We start from the raw sequence: 24,394 nt of genomic DNA on the forward strand, positions 1-24,394 counted from the left end.
GCAATAGGAGAAAAAAAAAAAAAAAATACACAATCACAATGGAATGATTTTATTGGGAAAAATATTTTCCAACATGTAATATATTCATGACAGTGTAATCTTCACAAATGCATGACATGGGGTAATAGTTTTGAATCAGACAGCCTTGTTAAAACTGAAGAGAAGAAAACAGTACATATTTGAATATTCAGTATGGCAGAATGCTTGGTCTGTAACCCAGTGCTCTAGCTGGATAATGGCAGCCAGCACAGTGTGGGCTAACCAATGAACAATCCTGCCTGATGAGGGTCAACCACCATCCACTAAGTCCTGAGTGGCCTCACCAGGTAGTTCAAGACCAGAAATTTGGTGCAATACTTGGTGTGCTCAAGGAAGCACACAGGATCTCCTGAAGGAAAGATACTGACATTTTGATTAGTTACAGGCATTCCAATGAGTCACTGTGTTGTTGAAGGCATTCTGAGTAATGGATTTGTACTGTAATCAAAGAAAATAAATGCAACTGTTTTCTTTTTAGAATTTTAAGCTGTGCAGCATCTGCATGAAATATTGCCACACAATGAATATGTCATTAGTAATGACAACTTTTTAAAGTATAAGTCAAATATTAATTATCTTCTTTCTTGCCACCAGCCAGTTCCTGCATGGCATCATGAAGCATCACTCATGACTGACTGAAGATTAAGTGATGACTGACATGAGGCATGAGGTGACTCATGTCTTCAGGTGAGTGACAAGGAAGGTGAGGCTGTTGGAGTCATTCAAAACTGTTACCAAAGTGTAGTAGAAGAGAGCACACAGCGGTGGCTACACAGAACACACAATACACAGTCTCTGTACTGATTTTATAGAACATTGGTTCTGCCTCTAAATGCACATCCACCACATACCAGTGAAGACAGTGCTATGTAGCTGAGAAGGAGACACCATAAAGGAAAATAACGCTGTACCACAGTGATGATCGTTAATATTGAAATACATAAGTGAAGTGAAATGATGCTTATTCAGCCCCGGACCAACTCTGGCGCACCACTCCTCCCTCAGTCTTCAGTGTATGTGTGCGTTGACTGCAAGGTGAACACTACAACAACAGTACATCAAATGCACAATTCATGTTCAGTCATAATGTTCTGACATCAACTGACAGGGAGGACTTGTGTTCTGCACCTGATGCCTGATATGGCAGCTGTGAATCTTGCTTGAGGGTTCTTCCTAGGCCGTCTGCTGCACGTCTATTCTCCCCCACGGCTTAGCCGGCCCAGATTGCTTTGCTTTGGGCCAGATGTTTACTCAGTAAAGCTTGTCTTTACCATACACATACATTTGTGCTACACCAAAAAACTGAACATGACATGCCCCAGAAACTCCATCACTATCCTAATTGTTCAATAATACATACAAAAATATATATATATATATATGTATATATGTATATGGCCATCTTTCAATATACCTCTCCGGATAAGCAGAATAATTGTACTTCTCTCTCCACATAATTGCATCATTCAGGGACATTTTCTGTGTAAACCTGCAGGCCTCGGCTCCAGCACAAAATGTCAACTTGGACACAAAAACATTAAGCTCCTGAAGCAAGATCCAAAGATCCATCCCTGCTGGGTCCTGTTCTGTCCTGTCCCTACTGTACACACCTCATACCTCATCAGGGCACACAACTATTATGCTGTGAAGTACTTCGTTATATATGACACTTATCACATGGCAAATAAATAATTGTACTGAATAATCAAAATAACACAAGTAACAAAATCAGTCACGCAGGAATCACTCAGTAAATCATTAAGTACAGTTACCTTACAAAGCAAGCCAATTAAGGTAAAAATATAAGCCACGTGTAATGGAAGATAACACTTTTGGTTCAAAGATGATATTACAGCCAAGGATATTCTAGTAATATATTTTCTATCACCAGACAGAGAAGGTTTCATTAAAAAAATATACAAGCTGAGAAAGCACCAAGACTTCAATGGAGAAAACAGTAACTCCATTAGCATTGCAACACACACACACACACACACACACACACACACACACACACACACACACACACACACACACACACACACACACACACACACACACACAGACAGGAAAAAAAATTGAGTGGGCTAATTACATAAAAAAAAAAAAAAAGTAGAATACCCTGTATGAAGAAAAGAAAAAGGAAAAGAAACAGCAAAAATTTGAAATCACATACAATGAACTATCATTCAGAGATAGAACATAGAATTTGGGCCACTTCTTAAGAGTAGTCTGATAAGAAAAAAAAAAAAAATGAATTGTATAGTAAATGTACATTCTCACAGGAGAAAAAAAAGGACACATAGGAAGCATACAGTTGACAGCTGATGAAGTGCTGAATAAACTCACTAAAAATTCATTAAAAAGGAAATTGTAGTTGTACAGGTGACAGCAGACATTATTTTTCTTTTCTACACAAATATATCAGAAATACTTTTATACATTTCATTCAATTTCCACTTTTCCATACAAATCTAAACATTTTCATACAATTCTTTCAAAACCTCTCCATTTCTCATCAAATCATCTTAGGAGAAATACTTTTAAATATTCCTTTACAAGCATTTTCAACTTTTCTCCTCACACCTATAGAAAAGTAATTGTAATATATTTTCTTTCAGCCATTTATGACCACTGCTACATTGCTTCACTTTTGGTCTCATCCCTACAGACAGAATCATGCATATTTTCTTATCAATGTGTATGATTTTTTGAGGATCTTATTTGACCATAATACAAGTTACCACTGCATCTTCATTTATGTGGAATATAGCAGAGAGGATACAGGGGAGGAAGAAGAAGCCATTTTTTCTCAAATGTTTTGATTGTTGCCTTCCTTCAAGAATAAAATACTTGCCTTTCCTCCACTATTTCCTGTCATGGAAACATTCCACTTGCTTGTTTTACTTCTCTTATGCCTCTTTTCTTTATCAGGTGACAGTTTAAAAATTGGATTCTGATTTAAACTAAATTAGAAGCATTCACGATATAAAATTCCTGCTAGCCACACCTACAATAGAGGCACCACTGTTTATACAAGTGTTTGACTAGCTTCGTATCACATACGTTTGACAACCACTACTGCAATTTGCAGTGTCTTGGCCTTCCACAGGGGTAAAGCTTTGGCTTAGGAGCTCATATTATAATGTCCTCAGCCTTATTGAAGAAACATAAAGCATCAGAACCATAATGAGTTAGTTGTTTTTGTCTTTCTCTGATGCTCGACTTTGCATTATGACTGATTAGTTCTAAAAAAATTCATATGTAAAGCTAACAATGAAGACCCGAGGAAAACAGTGCTCACTATGAAAATGTTCTGTGTAAGTACTTACATATTGAGATGACATGATGAAAAATGAAAAGTACGTAGATGATTGATGTTGGTTAAGTCAAGGTGCCTTTAATTTTTTGACTGCTATGGCTTCTCCTTATGTTTTTATATATTTTGTGGTGCAAATTTACTATAATTCTGGTAGATACCTCAGGCAGCAAAAGGAATTATCAATTTGTTCAAACCTTTTCATGTCTGTAATTAAATTCTTTTTGTTCATGGGATTCATGTAATTATTCAAATAACACCTTAGTGTCACTGGCAGTCAAAATGAGCCTATAAAAGATCAAGAAACTATGCATTTATGTTTGAAGCAGTTAAATTGGTTCAAGAGAAATACAGCAGATGAATGTATAAGAATAATAGTATTGAGATTACATCATAATATGATGCACTAGCAGATGCTGGAAACTACAAACAATGAAAAATGTCACAAGAGTAATACTCATCCTAAGGCAATGAATGAATGAGTATTACTGTTCTTGGGACAAAAAACATGTCTGTGTTTGTATATGTTAAGTGTAGTTGTGTGGTGTGGTGGTTCTTGTATTGGCACAGGAGAGCCAATGAGATCAGTGGTGTTGTGTGTAGAGGCAGTGCGGTGTGTGGAGAGGCTGTTGAGTCTGGAGAGCCTGTGGGGAAATGTAATGGAGTCTGTGGTGTGTGGTGGAGTAGGAAAGTCAGAGTCACCATGGAAATTCTCAATAACTAGATAGTCAAATACAGTTACTCTCCCTGCATTGTGGCAAGTGTCCCTGCCTCCCCTGGCCCTCAGCTCTCCCACTCATTGATGTGGGAGTGGCTGCATGCATATGGCACTCTGAATAGTGAATAAAATGAGAATTCAATCCAGTGATTGAAAATCACACCACTGAATTTTTTCTAAAAACTGTGTACATAGATAACATCAGCCAAACACGTAAGAGGTAGACTTTCTTATAAATAAAACAAGACCAGTGTAACAGTCTTTTCAGTAGTACATTAAATTTTTCCCTAAGATTATTATGGCAAGATAGTTAGTCCCAAAATTCAAATATAATGGGTGCATTTGTAGGATTCATTATATCATAAAAAATCTTATTCACATGGAGTAAATGAATAAGATACTGAATGTGTCTTTTGAAGTGTAGTACAAGTTATGTAAGGAGAGCCCGATGGGATGTTTCAGGATTCATCTTTCTCCAGCTCTTCCTCAAGTGAGTCATCCTCAAATACCTCAAGGGAGCTGGTGGACTCGGGTTTCCTTCTCTTGTAGACATCACGCAGACGGGACCAGTTGCGTCTGTTGGCCTTGATGCTGCTGTATGGCTCGTCAGCCTCTGGGAACAGCTTGGCCACAATCCTGTCAAGTACAAGGTAAGTATAATAAATAAACAAACAAATGGAGGCCTTTTAAAAAAGACTTGTTGTTAATTTTTTATCTTCCTTATTGTTTAAAAAATAAAATGATGAATCTAATTAAAATAGAATGTTTGTATAATTGAGGTGATAGGTAAATATGCCTTTTTCTCCATAATCTTCTATATCATGTGACAATTTTGTAAGATATTCATCATTCTGATTACTATATACATATATAGAATAATTGAAGAAGTTTTTTTTTATATTATTTTAAACTTTTACATAAATAAAAAAAAATAAAAAAACAATATAATAAAAAGACATACTGAAAATAATTGATGTGTCAGTGTTTTCCTCTTGATTGATTTCTCTGTTATATATTTATGTATATCTTCCAAGTTTAATGAAATGCACTAACACACACACACACACACACACACACACACTTAAGTCACAAAAGGATGTAGATGAATTGGTGGAGAAGTCATGGAGGCTAGCCCAGCAGGAAACAACAAGGAAGATTTGGTTGAGAAGAGATCTCGGTGAAAAGGAAAGAGAAATGTTAAATGAGTTGAGAAAAGAGGCTTTGAAAAAAAATGAAGAGAGGACAGAAGAAGAGAAGAAAGAGTTTTTCTGGAGAATCTTGGATATGAGACTGAGGAAGTGGTTCATAACCCAGAAAAGTACAGCAAGAAAGGACTAAAGAAACTTACATATGAGCGAAATGTAATGTATTCCAACATAAATGGAGTGATATCGGGATTTTAGAACTCAACGATTACTTGAGGGACAAGAACCCAGATATTGTGGGTCTTACTGAAACAAAACTGAGAGAGGGAGAAGACCTGATGAAGGTTGGAGAAGGAAATATAACGTTTGGAAAAGAAATAGAGTAGGTAAGATGGGAGGAGGAGTGATGTTGCTGGTTAAAAAGATATAAAGGTGGATCAAGTGAAAAAGGTATGGGAAAGGCAGAAGTGCTAAAGATCAGAGCAGAAACTAATGAAGGAAAAAGAGGCACTACATAGTGGTGTACGTACCACCTAAGACAAATGCATGGTCAGTACAGGAATATGAAGAAATGATAAGTGATACAGGAACATGTCTGGAAGAAATGTTGGGTGGCTGTGAACGAACTATAATGATGGGAGATTTTAATTGTAAAGAGGTGTGTTGGGAGGACTGGTCAATGGAAGGATCAGAGACAACATGGGAAATACACTATTGACACTGGCAATGGAAAATGTGTTAACTCAGTGGGTCAAAGAAGATACTAGGTTTGGAGGAGAGGGAGCATCGTCAAGACTGGACTTGGTCTTTAGTACAGAGCCAATGGTCATTGAGGAGATGAGGGTGGAGTGCCCTTTAGCAAAGAGTGATCATGCAGTTTTGGAGTTCAAGGTGATAGACGAAGAGAAATCTAGAAGAAATGAAGAATATAAAGTGGGAAGATGGAATTATGCCAAGACAGATTTTGGAAACCTAAAGAAATTCTTTCAAGAGACAAATTGGATGAAATTCAAGAGTGCTAAGGAGCAAATGAAAAGTGGAAGGAATTTATAAAAATATACAAAGAAGGTGAGAAAAATTTGTACCAATAAGACAACATAGAGAAGTTGGAAAGCAGGACTGGTTTAACGATAGATGTGAAAAGGCTAGAACAAGAAAAGAGGATGCATGGAAGAGGTGGAGAAGGAAAAGACGGATTAAGCAGTGGGAAAGTTACAAAAGAGCAAGAAATGAATATGTGTTGATTAGAAGAGAAGAAAGAAAGAAACAAGAAAAGGATATAATTGATAAATGTAAAGACCAACCAAGGCTTTTTACAGACATGTGAACAACAACATCAAAAATAGAGAAAGTATTGAAAGTTTAGAAGTAAATGGAGTATACAGTGAAGATCCCAGGGAAATGGCAGAGGCTATGAATGGATGCTTTCGGAAGGTATTCACAAAGGAGACTGCTTTTGACAAACCACTGGTAATGGAACAGAAAGGGATTATGAAGGAGTTTCAAGTAACTGTGGAGGAGATCAAGAACATGATGGGGAGTTTAGAAGTGAGAAAAGCTGTGGGACCTGATGGGGTATCAGGATGGATTTTAAGAGAATGCAGGGAGCAATTGGCAGAAAAAGTTTGTGAAGTAATTGATGCCTCATTAAGGGAAGGCGTAGTGCCCCAAGACTGGAAAAGAGCTAACATTGTCCCAATCTATAAATCAGGTAACAAGAGAGACCCATTGAACTATAGACCAGTGTCACTTACAAGTGTGGTAGCTAAGATGTGTGAGAGGGTGGTGAAGACTAGATGGACAGACTTCTTGGAGAAAAATGACATACTTTGTGAGTGTCAATTTGGTTTTAGGAAAGGGCGTTCATGCACGACAAACCTGATATGTTACTATTCGAGGGTGATAGATGTAATACAGGAAAGAGATGGTTGGGCTGATGGAATATATCTGGATTTAAAAAAGGCCTTTGATAAGGTACCACACCAGAGACTGATCTGGAAACTTGAAATGGTAGGAGTGCATGGCAGTTTACTAAAATGGATGGAAGACTTTTTGGTAGGAAGAGAAATGAGAACAATAATTAAGGACAGACCATCAGAATGGGGATTGGTGGAGAGTGGAGTTCCACAGGGATCAGTGTTGGCACCAGTAATGTTCGCAGTCTACATAAATGACATGGTGGATGGGGTGTCCAGTTATGTGAGCCTATTTGCAGGCGATGCAAAATTGTTAAGAAAAGTGAGATGTGACAAAGATTGCGAACTACTCCAGGAAGACTTGGACAGAATATGGAAATGGAGCTGTACATGGCAAATGGAGTTCAACACGACAAAATGCAAGAAAATAGAGTTTGGCAAGAGTGAAAGAAGAATCAGGAGTATGTACAAGATAGGAAATGAAGACATAAAACCAGTCATGAAGAAAAAGACCTTGGGGTGACAATTACCAATGACCTATCGCCAGAGAGACATATAAACAAAATAATTGGAGAAGTATTGAACTTATTGAGGAACATAAGAGTGGCGTTCGTATATCTAGATGAAGAAATGATGAAGAAAATAATTACTGCAATGATAAGACCGAGGCTTGAATATGCAACAATACAGTGGGCTCGAACTTAAAGAAACACATAAGGAAACTAGAGAAAGTACAGAGGGCTGCAACGAAAATGGTGCCTGACTTAAGAGATTTGACTTATGAAGACAGACTGAAAAGAATGCAACTTCCAACCCTGGAAAACAGAAGAAAGGGGAGACCTGATAGCAATATACAGAGTGATGATTGGCATGGAAAAATGGATAGGGAAGATCTGTGTATGTGGAATGGAAGAATGTCGAGAGGGCATGGGAAAAAACTAAAATGGCCACTTATAGGAGAGATGTGAAAAATATAGCTTCCCTCATAGAAGGGTGGAAGCATGGAATAGTTTAGACGTGGAAGTGGTCAACGCAAGGAATATTCATGATTTTAAGAAAAAGCTGGACATTAATAGATATGGAGACGGGACAACACGAGCATAGCTCTTTTCCGTATGTTACAATTAGGTAAATACAATTAGGTAAATACACACACACACACACACACACACACACACACACACACACACACACACACAGAGGACCAGTGGTTAGGCGCTGGCTTCACAAGCCAGAGGACCAGGGTTCGATTCCCGGCCGGGTGGAGATATTTGGGTGTGTCTCCTTTCACGTGTAGCCCCTGTTCACCTAGCAGTGAGTAGGTACGGGATGTAAATCGAGGAGTTGTGACCTTGTTGTCCCGGTGTGTGGTGTGTGCCTGGTCTCAGGCCTATCCGAAGATCGGAAATAATGAGCTCTGAGCTCGTTCCGTAGGGTAACGTCTGGCTGTCTCATCAGAGACTGCAGCAGATCAAACAGTGAAACACACACACACACACACACACACACACACACACACACACACACACACACAGGAGTGAGTATCTAGAAAGTGGAAACATTCTGAGTGAAAGGCAGTTTGGATTCAGAAAAGGAAGATCGTGCGTATCCAATTTATTATGTTTTTATTCAAGAGTGACTGACGTACTACAACATAGGGAGGGATGGGTGGATGCTATCTACCTGGACTTGAGAAAGGCCTTTGATAAAGTACCACACAATAAACTGATGTGGAAACTAAAGAAGATTGGAGGAGTAAATGATAAACTAGCAAAATGGATGGAAAATTACTTAGTGGGAAGAGAAATGAGAACACTGGTGAGAGGAAGGAAGTCCGAGTGGAAGAAGGTAACCAGTGGAGTTCCACAAGTGTCAGTGCTTGGTCCCATCATGTTTTTGATTTATGTTAATGATATACCAGTAGGAATTGACAGTTACATGAACATGTTTGCGGACGATACTAAAATTATGAGGAGAGTAAAGAATGTGGAAGATTGTAACAAGTTACAGGAAGATCTTGATAAAATATATGAGTGGAGTAAAGAGTGGCAGATGGAATTTAATATAAACAAGAGCCATGTTATGAAAATGGGAAGAAGTAGATACAGACCAAACAGGGATTACAGGCTGGGTGATGAGTAAATTAAAGAGACCAATGAGGAGAAAGACTTAGGAGTAACCGTGCAAAACACTTTGTCACTGGAGAAACACATTAACAAGATATTTGGGAAAACATATAACATGCTTCAAAATATTGGCCTTGCATTCCACTACCTAGATGAAGGAATGATGAAGAAGATATTATGTACCTTAATAAGACCCCAGTTAGAATATGCAGCTTGTGTCTGGTCACTGCATATGAAGAAAAATGTGAAGAAGGTGGAAAGGGTACATAGGCTGGCAACAAGGATGGTACCAGGACTCAGGGAGTTAGACTATGAGGTAAGACTGAGGAAACTGGGGCTGACCACATTAGAAGAGAGAAGAACAAGAGGAGACATGATAACTATCTATAAATTGGTGAACAAGATTGACATATTGGACAGAGAGTTGATAAAGGTGACCACAAGTAATCATCTCCGAGGACATGGGAAAAAATTTATAAAAGACATCTGTCTAAATGACGTGAGAAAATACAGTTTCCCGCATCGTAGTATTGATAAGTGGAATAAACTGAGCAGTGATGTCGTTGATGCGGTGTGTTTCAATCAGATGAAAGAGAGATATGACAGGAGTGGACAAGGAGACAGGACACAGAAAGCTTAGCTCGGGCCCTGTAACACACAAGTAAGTAAATACACACACACACACACACACACGGAAACAATGAGCTCTGAGGTCGTTCCGTAGGGTAACGTCTGGCTGTCTTGTCAGAGACTGCAGCAGATCAAACAGTGAATTACACACACACACACACACACACACACACACACACACACTTTTGGTAGGAAGAGAAATGAGAACAATAATTAAGGACAGACCATCAGAATGGGGATTGGTGGAGAGTGGAGTTCCACAGGGATCAGTGTTGGCACCAGTAATGTTCGCGGTCTACATAAATGACATGGTGGATGGGGTGTCCAGTTATGTGAGCCTATTTGCAGACGATGCAAAATTGTTAAGAAAAGTGAGATGTGACAAAGATTGCGAACTACTCCAGGAAGACTTGGACAGAATATGGAAATGGAGCTGTACATGGCAAATGGAGTTCAACACGACAAAATGCAAGAAAATAGAGTTTGGCAAGAGTGAAAGAAGAATCAGGAGTATGTACAAGATAGGAAATGAAGACATAAAACCAGTCATGAAGAAAAAGACCTTGGGGTGACAATTACCAATGACCTATCGCCAGAGAGACATATAAACAAAATAATTGGAGAAGTATTGAACTTATTGAGGAACATAAGAGTGGCGTTCGTATATTTAGATGAAGAAATGATGAAGAAAATAATTACTGCAATGATAAGACCGAGGCTTGAATATGCAACAATACAGTGGGCTCGAACTTAAAGAAACACATAAGGAAACTAGAGAAAGTACAGAGGGCTGCAACGAAAATGGTGCCTGACTTAAGAGATTTGACTTATGAAGACAGACTGAAAAGAATGCAACTTCCGACCCTGGAAAACAGAAGAAAGGGAGACCTGATAGCAATATACAGAGTGATGATTGGCATGGAAAAATGGATAGGGAAGATCTGTGTATGTGGAATGAAAGAATGTCGAGAGGGCATGGGAAAAAACTAAAATGGCCACTTATAGGAGAGATGTGAAAAATATAGCTTCCCTCATAGAAGGGTGGAAGCATGAAATAGTTTAGACGTGGAAGTGGTCAACGCAAGGAATATTCATGATTTTAAGAAAAAGCTGGACATTAATAGATATGGAGACGGGACAACACGAGCATAGCTCTTTTCCGTATGTTACAATTAGGTAAATACAATTAGGTAAATACACACACACACACACACACACACACACACACACACACACCCACCCACCCACACACACACAGCGAGTGTAGTGGTTAGCATGCTCGACTCACAATCGAGAGGGCTGGGTTCGAGTCGATGGCGGCGAGGCAAATGGGCAAGCCTCTTAATGTGTGGCCCCTGTTCACCTAGCAGTAAATAGGTACAGGATGTAACTCGAGGGGTTGTGGCCTCGCTTTCCCGGTGTGTGTTGTATGTTGATGTGGTCTCAGTCCTACCCGAAGATCAGTCTATGACCTCTGAGCTCGCTCCGTAATGGGGAAGACTGGGTGGGTGACCAGCAGGCGACCGAGATGAATTACACACACACACACTAAAGAGCAACTACTGGATCCAATTTTGGAAATAATTACAAGTTTACTAAATGAAGGGAAAGTTCCACTAGAATGGAAAAGAGGCAATGTAATACCGATATTTAAAGGGGGAAAGGCAGCTGAGCCATTAAATTACAGACTGGTGTCACTTAGAAGCATTATGGGAAAGTTGTGTGAAATAATTATCAAAGAAAAATGGGTTAAACCTCTGGAAGAAGAACAAGTCATAACAAACAGACAATTTGGGTTCAGGACAGGACGGTCATGTGTGTCTAATTTATTAAGGTTCTACTCAAGAGTATTAGAAGGACTGAAAAGCATAGATGAATGGGTGGACACAGTATACCTGGACATAAAAAAGGCTTTTGATAAAGACCCTCATGGAAGACTACTTTGGAAACTAGAGAACATAGAAGGACTGCGAGGAACTTTGTTAGAATGGACAAGAGATTATTTGAAGGACAGGGAGATGAGAACTGTGATCAAAGATACATACTCATCTTGGGTAAAGTAACAAGCGGAGTGCTACAATGGTCAGTGTTAGCCCCCATTATGTTTCAGATTTATGTAAAAGACATTCACAATGGGATAAACAGTTACATTAATTTATTTGCTGATGATGCAAAGCTACTAAGAGTTATCAAAAACCAGGAGGACCATTTGATGTTACAGGATGATATAAACAAGATTTATGAGTGGAGTAAGAAGTGGAAATTGGAGTTCAGTGCCAAGAAATTTCATGTAATGGAACTAGGAAAGAGCAAAAGAAGACCAGTATGAAACTATTTGAAGGGAGAAGAACAAATAATGAAGACTAAAGAGGAAAAAGATCTGGGAGTGATTATATAGGAAAATCTGAACCCTGAGAAATGCATACGGAAGATATTTAGTATATCATATAAAATAATGACTAACATAAGAGTGGCATTTCAATTCATGGACATACATATGATGAAAAAAATCATCACAAGCATGATATGACCAAAGCTGGAATATGCAACTGCGGTGTGGTCTTCAAGCTCTATAAAAGATATAAGAAGATTAGAATGGATACAGAAGATTGCTACAAAGATGGTGCTGGAACTAAAGGACTTAACATATGACAAACAGCTGAAGGAAATGGGACTGCCAACCTTACAAAATAGGAAAGAATGAGGAGATCTTATAGCAATATACAAGATAGTCAATGATATTGAAAAGGCAGACAAGGAAGATCTGGTGCTGGTGACAGAAGAAGATGGAAGGACAAGAGGTCATGTAAAGAAGATCAGAATGAGGCAGTGTGTGAAGGATATTGGAAAATACAGTTTTCCACATAGAATGGTGGAGAAGCGGAACACACTGAGTAATGAAGTTGTTATAGCATATAATGTGCATAACTTTAAGGAAAAATTGGATAAATGGGGACATGAAGACAGGACACTATGCTATGTCATCTTACTCATAAACGGGAATGGCAACATCATCCAGAAACTGAAGCTGAAGCTCGGGAATGAAAGCCTTCTCTCGGTCCATCATCTCCAAGGGCATGTTCCCCATTGCCTTCTCTAAGTCCCCCTGGGTGAAGAACTCCTTGTAGATCAGCTCAGCCACATGCTTAGAGGAATGCCAGTCCTGTGGTGGCACAAAGATGCATCAGAAAACTGTCAGAAATTATGCAAGATGATGCCTCAGCATAAAGATATACAAGACATTTCATTGCCATACAATGCCCCTCTGGGGAGACAAAATGAAAATCATGGAATTGCTTGGTAATTCATAGAACTTAAGAGTAAACACACACTACTAAAATAGTGAGTAAACACATATTACTAAAATAGCAAGTTATAACAAGTTATGTTTTTCAAAAACATATATGAAAATATACAAACTGAGGCCAATGCAAATTTTACAATTTTTCATTTAATGTTTTCTATTTTTCCTGAACTTAAAAATAAATAAATTGATAAGTACAAATTAAGCATTTGGAAATGATGACAGAACCAAATCAATTTAACTTTAGTTTCACGAATTTCATTATTTCTAGTAATTCACTTTGGTTTGCTTAATATGATTGGTTAATTCATCAGCTTTTAATACAATCATTCCACATAATAGGCATGGTAGTTTTGATCCAACAGCTCTGCTTCATTATCTTACTTTGGTTTGGTCTGATAGGTCTGCTGCTGTCATGAGGAGGCAGATCAGCAAATCGTGGTGGCGAGGGTTGGCTGAATCGTAGCCTTCCTCAGCCACTTGCCGTAGCTCAGACAGGATGCGCAGGTGGTGGGCCAAGTCAGTAGCTGTGGGAAGTAAGGTGTTCTAGTTTTCTTATATAATGAAACAAAACAAGAAACATTTCTGGGTAGGAAAGATGTTGCAGATTTCAGGAGCATTCATTCCTGAGACACTAATGTTTTCTCTCTCCATCTCAAACATCACATTTGTTGGCTAAAAGATTAAATGTCTTGAATTTCTTGGCATACTTTCTGGTTTTGGACATAATCATTTGCAGTAAATGAAAGATAAGGAAGTTGGATTATTTGAAAATTACACACACACACAATTAAGTGACTAAGTTTTGAGGAAGGATTTGCTTTATCATGTGTTTTGGCACAAAAAAACATCTCCAGTCATATAAAATAATTATCTGAATTTTTTTTTCAAAAGCTGATAAACAGATAGGTAAATTTCCTCTCTCTCTCTCTCTCTCTCTCTCTCTCTCTCTCTCTCTCTCTCTCTCTCTCTCTCTCTCTCTCTCTCTCTCTCTCTCTCTCTCTCTCTCTCTCTCTCTCTCTCTCTCTCTCTCTCTCTCTCTCTCTCTCTCTCTCTCTTCTCTACCTCCCTTCCTCCCTGTCTCCTTTTTGATCAATTATTTCTTTTCAAAAGTTTGTATTCTCTCTCTCTCTCTCTCTCTCTCTCTCTCTCTCTCTCTCTCTCTCTCTCTCTCTCTCTCTCTCTCTCTCTCAGGAGGAGCACACAGGGTACATGAGAAGATAAAAGTCCCTCTCTGCCGTCACTAGCGTGGCTGTGCTTTGCTAGTGTGGTGATGGATGTCTGCAGCTGCTGCTTGATGCTCTCAAGTTACTCCTTATGTAAGAGACTTTCTTCAATGCTTTAATCTTTCCTCTCCCTCTCTGGCATATCCCTTTGATGAGTTTTGATTTATGAAGCAAAAGGATAAATACTTAGTTGAAAGCTATATCTTTATGATGAGTTATGAAAGAAAAATTGTTACTAAAATTAGAATTATAAAAAATATCAACAACTTCTAAACAGCTATAAATGATTTAAATTCTATATGAAATGGTAGTGTGTGTGTGTGTGTGTGTGTGTGTGTGTGTGTGTGTGTGTGTGTGTGTGTGTGTGTGTGTGTGTGTGTGTGTGTGTGTGTGTGTGTGTGTGTGTGTGTCTCTCTCTCTCTCTCTCTCTCTCTCTCTCTCTCTCTCTCTCTCTCTCTCTCTCTCTCATAAGGACTAGAAGTGGTGGAGGCAGGGAGTTTACATCTACTGTACAGAACATGGGACAAATATGTGGCAATGTGGAGACAGGACAACTCAAGAATATCTCTGGGCCTGTATATGCACAACTAGTATTTGTTAAACAGTTGGGTAAATATTCTTTGCCTGTCTGTTTGTATCTTTCACTCTCTCATACCCACACAATTAACACAAATGATAAAGTGTTCATGTGAAACCTCTCTATTCCAATCCCAGTCCATCCTTCTCATCACAATGACACAAAGAGCCTCCCAAGTGCCTGTAGTTCTCCTTGCATTTGTTCTTCCTCTGTGATCCTTTGTGTACTAATAACAAGGTGAAGGTCAGGACCCGAGCCTCACCCAGAATGATCTCCCTCATTAGGTCGAGGAACTTGGTGTATTCCTCCCGGCTCAGGTTCTCCAGGAAGTTACAATCATCAGTGTTGAGGATGCACATTGCCTGGGCCAGGTGGTGGCGCTCCATCACGGAACCCTCAGAGGAGTACAGCGATGCCAGCACAGAATTACTTGCCACCTATGGACACAAAGATTACTGAAGCCTTCTCTTCGATGACAGAAAGGTAAACTTGTGTATATTCTATTACCAATAAGGAGCTGAGAGTAATAGGTGAGTTGAAGCCTCTTCCTCCAGTCTCTTTTAGATAAATAACTGATTTTTTCTTACCTAAATGCAAACAAGTAAAGGAAGTCTCTTTCATGTAATAACAATTTTATTTTACACATTAAAGAAATTGTAATCACTTAGAAAATATAAATAAAGGCAAGAACCCTATTTAATTTATGTAATACATTATCATGTCATGGAGGAAGGGATATTATCTTAACAAAGCTGATGATACATGTAACAATATGAGTAAGTAATTTGTAATTCACAAACAAACTGCATTAAAGATTAAAAACTTAGATATTTAGAACAGCTTCAGATTAAAAAAAATTGGAGCAGTTGATAGATTTCTAGTGTCTAAATAAACAATTTGAGATTTCTTTTGAATAATAAAAATTTGCACTCATAAATCAAGACAAAGGACAAAAGTACATATGTATTAGTCATAGTTTCTAGAATTTAGAATTCTAATAATTGTAAATGGCAATTTAGCAGGAAGGCACAAACCACACCCAGGCTTGGCAGAACACACATCTGACCTGGAATGAGTTGGTGGTGCCTCGGTGATCCAGGTCATGGCACATGGAAGACACGATGAGTGCCAGTGCCTCCAGAGAGGTGAGCACGCCCCTCTCTACCAGCTGCAGGTTTTGGAGCAACAGGAAGGCAAAATGTGTGACGGAGAAGGCGTGCAGCCAATTGTGGTAGGGAGGGTCCCGGTAACCTTTACGCACCATGAGGGTAAACCTGAGGAGGTGGATTTTGCACAGCATGACACAGAGGCACAAGCCATCCTAAATTTGTCAGGAGCTGCATTTATACCCCAGTTGGTCCTTTGCAGTCTCCTTATTTTCTAGTGTTTTTCATATTTCTAAACATGCTGTCAATGTGACCTGGCCTTGCACATGTAAGTAAATCAAAATAAATACCCAAAATGCTGTAGATGTTGGAATGAAGTCAGGCAAGTGAAAGTAAATTTGCAGAAGAGAAAATATTAGAGTAGAGAAAAGGAAAAAAATAAAGAAATATACAAATTATGGTATGAAAATAGACATATATATGACAATTACCTTTACAGAAATTTAAAAACCTCCCAAAAATATCTCTGAGAAGAGAATAAAAGTAACAGAAACTGAAAAAAGTATGTACAAGATCAAAATACAGCACACATGAGAGCTTTGAGCAAATTATAAGACATAGTACTTTAGAAAAGAAAGACATTTCAGGCAAATTGTTGGCAATGTGGTACACAATAAGGAGAAGTGAGGAGAATTACATGAAATACTATTTTTGAGAAGATAAGGCAAAGCAAGAAAGAAAGAAAGAAGGAAAAAATATATATATATATATATATATATATATATATATATATATATATATATATATATATATATATATATATATATATATATATATATATATATATATATATATATATATATATATATATATATATATATATATATATATATATATATATATATATATATATATATATATATATATATATATATATATATATATATATATATATATATATATATATATATATATATATATATATATATATATATATATATATATATATATATATATATATATATATATATATATATATATATATATATATATATATATATATATATATATATATATATATATATATATATATATATATATATATATATATATATATATATATATATATATATATATATATATATATATATATATATATATATATATATATATATATATATATATATATATATATATATATATATATATATATATATAGATAGAGAGAGAGAGAGAGAGAGAGAGAGAGAGAGAGAGAGAGAGAGAGAGAGAGAGAGAGAGAGAGAGAGAGAGAGAGAGAGAGAGAGAGAGTGTAGAAAATATGTAATAAGAAAATTCAAAAGATAAAAAGGTAAAATAAAAAAAATGTGTGAGCAAGATAAAAATATATACCTAAAAATTCATAAGGAAGGAAGAAAGACGAAGGAAAATAGATTCCAAGAATAATGGAAGATAATGATGATATGAAAATGCAAATACATTTTCAGCATGACCAGGCTGATGTCCCATTAATATTCCTCCTCTGTATTTACATAAGATGATTAGAAAACACATATAAGAATGACGACACATATGAATCAGCTGAGATGATGTGAAATAAAGCAAGCAAAGAATGAACAGGAATCTTTCTTACTGAAATTGACATGTATACACAAGTATTATATCTTATATTATCTTATATTATTATATATTATATTCTTATTCTATATTATTTTTCATTTATGATTCTTCAGCTTGCTATATCATTACTCTTTTAGTATATCCTTTTTTCAATTTGTATTTTTAGGTTTACATATTTTCATTCATTTTCAGTGTTTTAAGATGCCTTTCTGATCTATGCCAAGGGCTGCAGACAGAGTAGACAAACACACACACACACACACACACACACACACACACACACACACACACACACACACACTTCATTGCCAGTTTCCTTGAAGGTATTGAGGAATGAACCCTGGTGGAATCTGAACACAATGAGTCCACCAACTCCCTTCTCTAATATTCTTCCACTGATATCATTAAAGTTTAAATTAAGTCTTATAATAGTTTCCAAATTCTTCTGCTCCACTGATCATTAATATTCCTTCTACTCCTTCATTTATCATTTTCCCTCATTTCCTTGTAGCACCTTTTTCCCTTTCCCTTCCTCCTACATATCACTGATACCACTGAACATTGAATTCAGTTGTATTTTCTAACAATTTTGTAATTCTGTATATCATGAATTTTCCTTCTCCCTTTCTCTCCTTCATGCAATGACAGTCTGATATCTTTTTCCCTAATTTCTTTCACTGTTTCCTCTACCTCATTATCTATTTTTCCCACTAATACAAATAGTCTTTTCATTTCTCCATCTTCAAATATTATTTTCTTCTACCTTCTTCATCTCTCAGTAATATTTTTCTTCTTTCACTCATTCCATTTTCATCTTCACCTCACAACAACATTTCTAATTCATGAGTACAATATGCAACATTTCTTCTTCACTAATGCTGAAATACATGTATAACAATTTTTTTTATCATCCTACTCTTGTCTTTTCTTTCTTATTTATATTTACCTCTAACATTTTCTTTCTCTCATATGCAGACACATAAAATCTTTCCTATTCTCCTCTCTTTCCTTTTCCTCTACTTCCACATTCATCTCTAATCTTTCCTCTGTCACTCCTTCCAGCACCTTGGTCTTCATTTTGCAACACCTACCCTTTGTGGGTCATGTTTCCTATCTTTGTACCCTTCCTTTCCTTCACCTCAATATATGTTTCACCTTCCCACCTTCCTGCAACACCTCTCCCTGGGCAGCTAACAAGGGGCAGTAATGGAGGGAAGGGAGACTCAAGGGGCCATGTTTCAATCCCTATGATCTTGTGACCCAGCTTTGCCTCCCCTGTCCTCACATTTTCAGACTTTAAACTTTACCAAATGCATGATGTCTTCTCAATCTCTCTTGCATCTACAGTCTACAACATATGATAGCAATCTCTTTCTTTCCTCTTTATTATCTTTGTACTGAGTTCTTTTATCATTGGACAGAAAAAATGAAAGTGGATTGAAGCTGTGTTAATTAAAAGTTCATTAATTTATCACTGGATGACAAAAAGGTAGTGGATTGCAACAGTTAATTAAAAGTTCAAGTCAACTTTCCCCACACACTGACTCACACAGACTCACCTGGCTAGTGACTCTCGGCTGAGTCTGAACTTGGTAATCATGCCGAGGGACTCCACCATGGACAGGATGGCTGGGGAGGTGCAGGGGTCTGGCAGCTGGCGTGGGAAGTATCTGAGGAGGGAAGGCAACAAACATAAGAACAGAAAATAAGCAGACAGCAAAAAGGAAAATGAATCTAAACAAAATGGAGAAATAGGGAAATGCAAAACCTAACCTAAACAAGACAGCAAATAAGAAGACTACAAGAAGACCAAATAATATATACAAAATAGAAAGGAATAAGAGGACAGCAAAAATCAACCTACATAGGGTGGCAAGGAATAGGGAGACTGCAACAGGCCAGTTAACCTCAGTAGGGGAGGAAAATTGGGCTCAAGAGTTAGGTTACCAATTTGATGTGGTGTGAAAAAATATGAATAGTAGAGTTAAACAAAAAAAAGAGAAAAAGAAAAAAGTAAATAAGAAAAATTGGAGGAATGAAGGAATTCAGTACAGAATGGGATAAAAAGGAAAATGCTAGTGATATAATAATAATAATAATAATAATAATAATAATAATAATAATAATAATAAAGAAACTATAATTATTTCTCCCACTATTAATATGGTGACACCAACACCGAAATAAATATACGTATGAGACAACAGGAAAGAAAAAAAGAAGACAAAAGAGAGAGAGAGAGAGAGAGAGAGAGAGAGAGAGAGAGAGAGAGAGATGGCGGTAAAAATAGAAGTGACTTAGCTGAGAGAGTGCGATGGTGCTATAATAATTAGTGAGCGTGTCTGAGGTAACGTGATATGAACATTACATCAGGTACGCAGAAAACTCTCTCTCTCTCTCTCTCTCTCTCTCTCTCTCTCTCTCTCTCTCTCTCTCTCATTTTTTTGTATTTTTTTCAGATTTTTCTATTTCGTTTACTCTTCTTTCTAACTCCCTTTCTCATTGTTTTTGTTCGTTTTCTTCCTCTTCCGTCAACCATTTAACATCTCTCTCTCTCTCTCTCTCTCTCTCTCTCTCTCTCTCTCTCTCTCTCTCTCTCTCTCCTGCATCCCATTACATCGAGAACCTGAGCGGGAAGTTGAGAAATTAACGCAAATCGCAGGTTGTTACAGGCAGGAGTCAGTGTGGCGTGAAGGGCGGCTCAGCTGGTACACCATGGGAGGGGGGAGGGGAGAGCCAGCAGGACGCCAGACTGGTCAAAGGACGATGACCTGCGATGACCTCCTACTATATTCATACGATAATGTGGAATGTGTGCTGTTTGTTCTCTTTGTTCACCTGCTCCCGTCCTCTCTCTCTCTCTCTCTCTGTGTGTGTGTGTGTGTGTGTGTGTGTGTGTGTGTGTGTATTCCTCAGTCTCTCAATCTCACACAATTAACATACATAATTAAGTGTAAATATGAAACTTGTCTTCTCTTCTCAGTGCATCCTTCTCATCACACACACACAAAGAGCCTCCCGAATGCCAATAGTTCTCCTCCTGTTTGTTTTTCCTTTGTGGTCTTTTGTGTACTAATAACAAGGGGAAGGACTCTCACCCAGATTGATTTCCCTCATCAGAGCGCCTACTAGTGATCTGTATTCTTAAACACTTTTACCCTGCACTTTCCATCCTTACAAAAGTACTCTAATTGAAGTTACATAAATTTTTAAGTTACTCTGCGATTTCGTATGGTCCTTCCTCATGCTTAACCACTCTGATATCTTTCCTTTTTCTCCACAACCATCTCTGAGCATTACACTGGCTAAAGCATCGCTACATCTGTTCTTTTAATTTACATATTCTTTCTTGTCACTGTCTATTAAAATTTCGTTGCTTCTAGTACCATGAGGTGTTGCATATTACAGTGAAAGGGTAAAGGATGCTTTCTTTTATTACAGTAAGAGATTGATAGAAATTTCTACATTATGAACAGGAGAAACACTATTGAGAATCCAGCTGATCATCTCCGTGGCCTTTGAAATTTGTCGTGGTGAGAGAGTAAAGTGTTTCAGATTAAGACCAATTTTGTTTCTAAGTGAGAGATCGTACTATGCAGACTATTTCACTCCACCGGTCTTGTTAGAACAGTCAAAGCACTAAAAGAGTTTGCACGGACACACAAAGTTAGAGTGTCATGTTAATTTAGTCATTCCCATGTTTGATGATTATTAAAAATTAGTATAAAATGTTAAAAAAAAGTTGTATTCTATCACCCATTTCACAGCCAAGATCTTTAACTAAAATTCAAGGCACTATAAATATTTCCACGGTCACTTGAAAATATAAAATACGAGTTTAATTTTGTATTTCCCAAGCTTGAGAATGACTTACGAGTAGAGTATATATAAAAAATAAGCGTCTCCAAAATTGTAAGAAAATAAAAGCACCGCCACTGAAAGATAGTGCATACAATTCGATCTATGGGTAAAGGCGTGACTTGCCGAGCAGCACACGTCCTCATCTCATCCCCCGGGGGACGGCAAACACTCGCTTCCCCGTCAAAGTCTGCGTATTGAGCAGGATGCGAACCTCATCCCACGGAGTGAGGGGCAAGGACGTTATCACTGAGCTGGTGTGTGTGTGTGTGTGTGTGTGTGTGTGTGTGTGTGTGTGTGTGTGTGTGTGTGTGTGTGTGTGTGTGTTCTTCCTCTGGTTTTATTGATGTTTCTTTTTTTTCTCCTATCATATAACGCTTCACCACCACCACCACCACCACCACCGCAGCCATCCTCACTACCACCACCACCAATCACCACCACCACCGCCGCCGCCCTCACCACCACCCTGCCTCGCCACACCCTGCCTAGCCATCAAGGTTCGTGTGTTGTTTGTGGGAGTGTTCGCGTCCGCCGCACGCAGCCTCAGCTGTGCCTCGAGCAGCAGCTGGTGGCCGGACGTGGGCGCTGCCATAAGACCCTCCCGTCCGGCGCCGCTTGGGAGGGTCAGCGCCCCCTACTCTTCCGCCGCCGCCACGGAGCCGACCCCCTGCGGCCTGTGCGGGGCTTGTCGGGGTCCGTGGCCGCCTCATGCCTTTCATTTTGCAGCCTCCTCCCTCTACTTTGTCCTCTTGTTGCCGTTTTATCATAACATTTATTTTATCGTACACGGATAACCTTTATTAAACTATTTGCTCTCTTCCTTTCCTTTTTCACAACTTAAAAAAAAAAAAATCTTTTAGTTATCACTCGAATACCAACAACAATCTTTCAGCGTTTTTAATAATTTCATCTAGTCGTATTCGCCTTACATACCTACAACATGACTAAAACATCAATATAATTTTTCTTTACTTTTTGTTATTCTCTCTTTTCAAGAAAATTGTATGTATATTCGTTTATGTAAAATACACCAAGAGACACATTCCTTGACTTAATTTAAAATAAAGAATACATTTTCTTTCGCATTAATAGATAAACTAATATATGTTTTCCCAGTTTACCTTCAAAACTAACAAATATCCCACATATATTGAACCTTCGTAAAACACAAGGTTCCTTCAAATTTTCCCGGTAAAACACAAGAATTAACTAAATTTTCCCATCAACAGCGGCAGCAGCACCACCACCAGCACCACCACCACCAATACAGCAACAACGAACAAGAGCAACGCCGCAGAGAAAGAGATTCCCGGAAAAAAAAAAAAAAAAAAAAATATATATATATATATATATATATATATATAAATAAAATAAATGGAAAAAAATAAATAAAAAGACGCTTTATTCTCTAACCACTATTTTCCAAGGCCAGAAAAGATGATTAGCTTGGTTGCTGAGAGCGTTTCTCCAGTGAATAATGTAGTAATCTCGTTAATCTGTCACTAAAACAGTAAAACACCATTAGCCCCTTCAGCACTGGGCCAAATTTCAACCTTTTATTGACATTAAGAAGGGTCTACGGAAGTCAGAAGATTAATGGCTACAGTCTTCACTATTTTAATCCCCATAGGAGTTTCTGAATCCGTATTAAATCAACAAACAGTAACTAGTATGAATATGGAAACGCGTCATGGTACTGGAAAGGTTAACTACACACCCGCGTCACGTCAACTAGTGTCTCCTGAAAGTAGTAGATGGGCAGCGCAGAAGTGGTTCGGAAAATGATCCAGAAGAAGAGGGAGCGAGAGCAAGCCTTTGTAAATATTGGCGACTCCCGACCAGCGTCTCAGTTACGTTCTCCGGCACACTTGATACCCTGCCCGTTCCCAGCCAGCTGCAGATGTGACCCGGCACACAAGTTACGATGCACCACACTTGACACTTCCCGACTGCTTAAGTGACGTTGTGAAGTTAACATTGACAGACAAGCAGACAGACACACGGACACACAGACAGGCCTATCCGAAGATCGGAAGTAATGAGCTCTGAGCTCGTTCCGTAGGGTAACGTCTGGCTGTCTCGTCAGAGACTGCAACAGATCAAACAGTGAAACACACACACACACACACACACACACACACACACACACACACACACACGGTAGCTCAGTGGTTAGAGCGCTGGGTTCACAAGCCAGAGGACCGGGGTTCGATTCCCCGGCCGGATGGAGATATTTGGGTGTGTCTCCTTTCACGTGTAGTACCTAGCAGTGAGTAGGTACGGGATGTAAATCGAGGAGTTGTGACCTTGTTGTTCCGGTGTGTGGTGTGTGCCTGGGCTCAGTCAGGCCTATCCAAAGATCGGAAATAATGAGCTCTGAGCTCGCTCCGTAGGGTAACGTCTGGCTGTCTCGTCAGAGACTGCACCAGATCAAACAGTGAAACACACCGCGTAGTGTAATGGTTAGCACGCTCGACTTACAATCGAGAGAGCCGGGATTCGTAGTCCCGGTAAGCGGCGAGGCAAATGGGCAAGCCTCTTAATGTGTGGCCTCTGTTCACCTAGCAGTAAATAGGTACGGGATATAAACTCTAGGGGTTGTGGCCTCGCTTTCCCGGTGTGTGTTGTGTGTGATGTGGTCTCAGTCCTACCTGAAGATCGGTCTATGAGCTCTGAGCTCGCTCTGTAATGGGGAAGACTGGCTGGGTGATCAGCAGACGACCGAGGTGAACACACACACACACACACACACACACACACACACACAGAGAGAGAGAGAGAGAGAGAGAGAGAGAGAGAGAGAGAGA

General features: G+C 38.5%; 1 protein-coding gene across 1 annotated transcript in view; it reads right to left on the minus strand.

Moving 5' to 3' along the window:
* Nucleotides 1-33: 33 nt before the first annotated feature.
* Nucleotides 34-24,394, minus strand: part of LOC123508661 (cGMP-dependent 3',5'-cyclic phosphodiesterase-like) — a 183,561-nt gene continuing 159,200 nt past the window's right edge. The window contains 6 exon segments of the mRNA XM_045262506.1: nucleotides 34-4,712; nucleotides 12,884-13,056; nucleotides 13,582-13,724; nucleotides 15,263-15,437; nucleotides 16,067-16,274; nucleotides 19,286-19,396. Of these exon segments, the coding sequence (XP_045118441.1) occupies nucleotides 4,535-4,712; nucleotides 12,884-13,056; nucleotides 13,582-13,724; nucleotides 15,263-15,437; nucleotides 16,067-16,274; nucleotides 19,286-19,396 (988 nt within the window). The 3' untranslated portion in view covers nucleotides 34-4,534.

This window comes from Portunus trituberculatus, chromosome 25 (assembly GCF_017591435.1).
Source record: "Portunus trituberculatus isolate SZX2019 chromosome 25, ASM1759143v1, whole genome shotgun sequence".
Classification (NCBI taxonomy): domain Eukaryota; kingdom Metazoa; phylum Arthropoda; class Malacostraca; order Decapoda; family Portunidae; genus Portunus; species Portunus trituberculatus.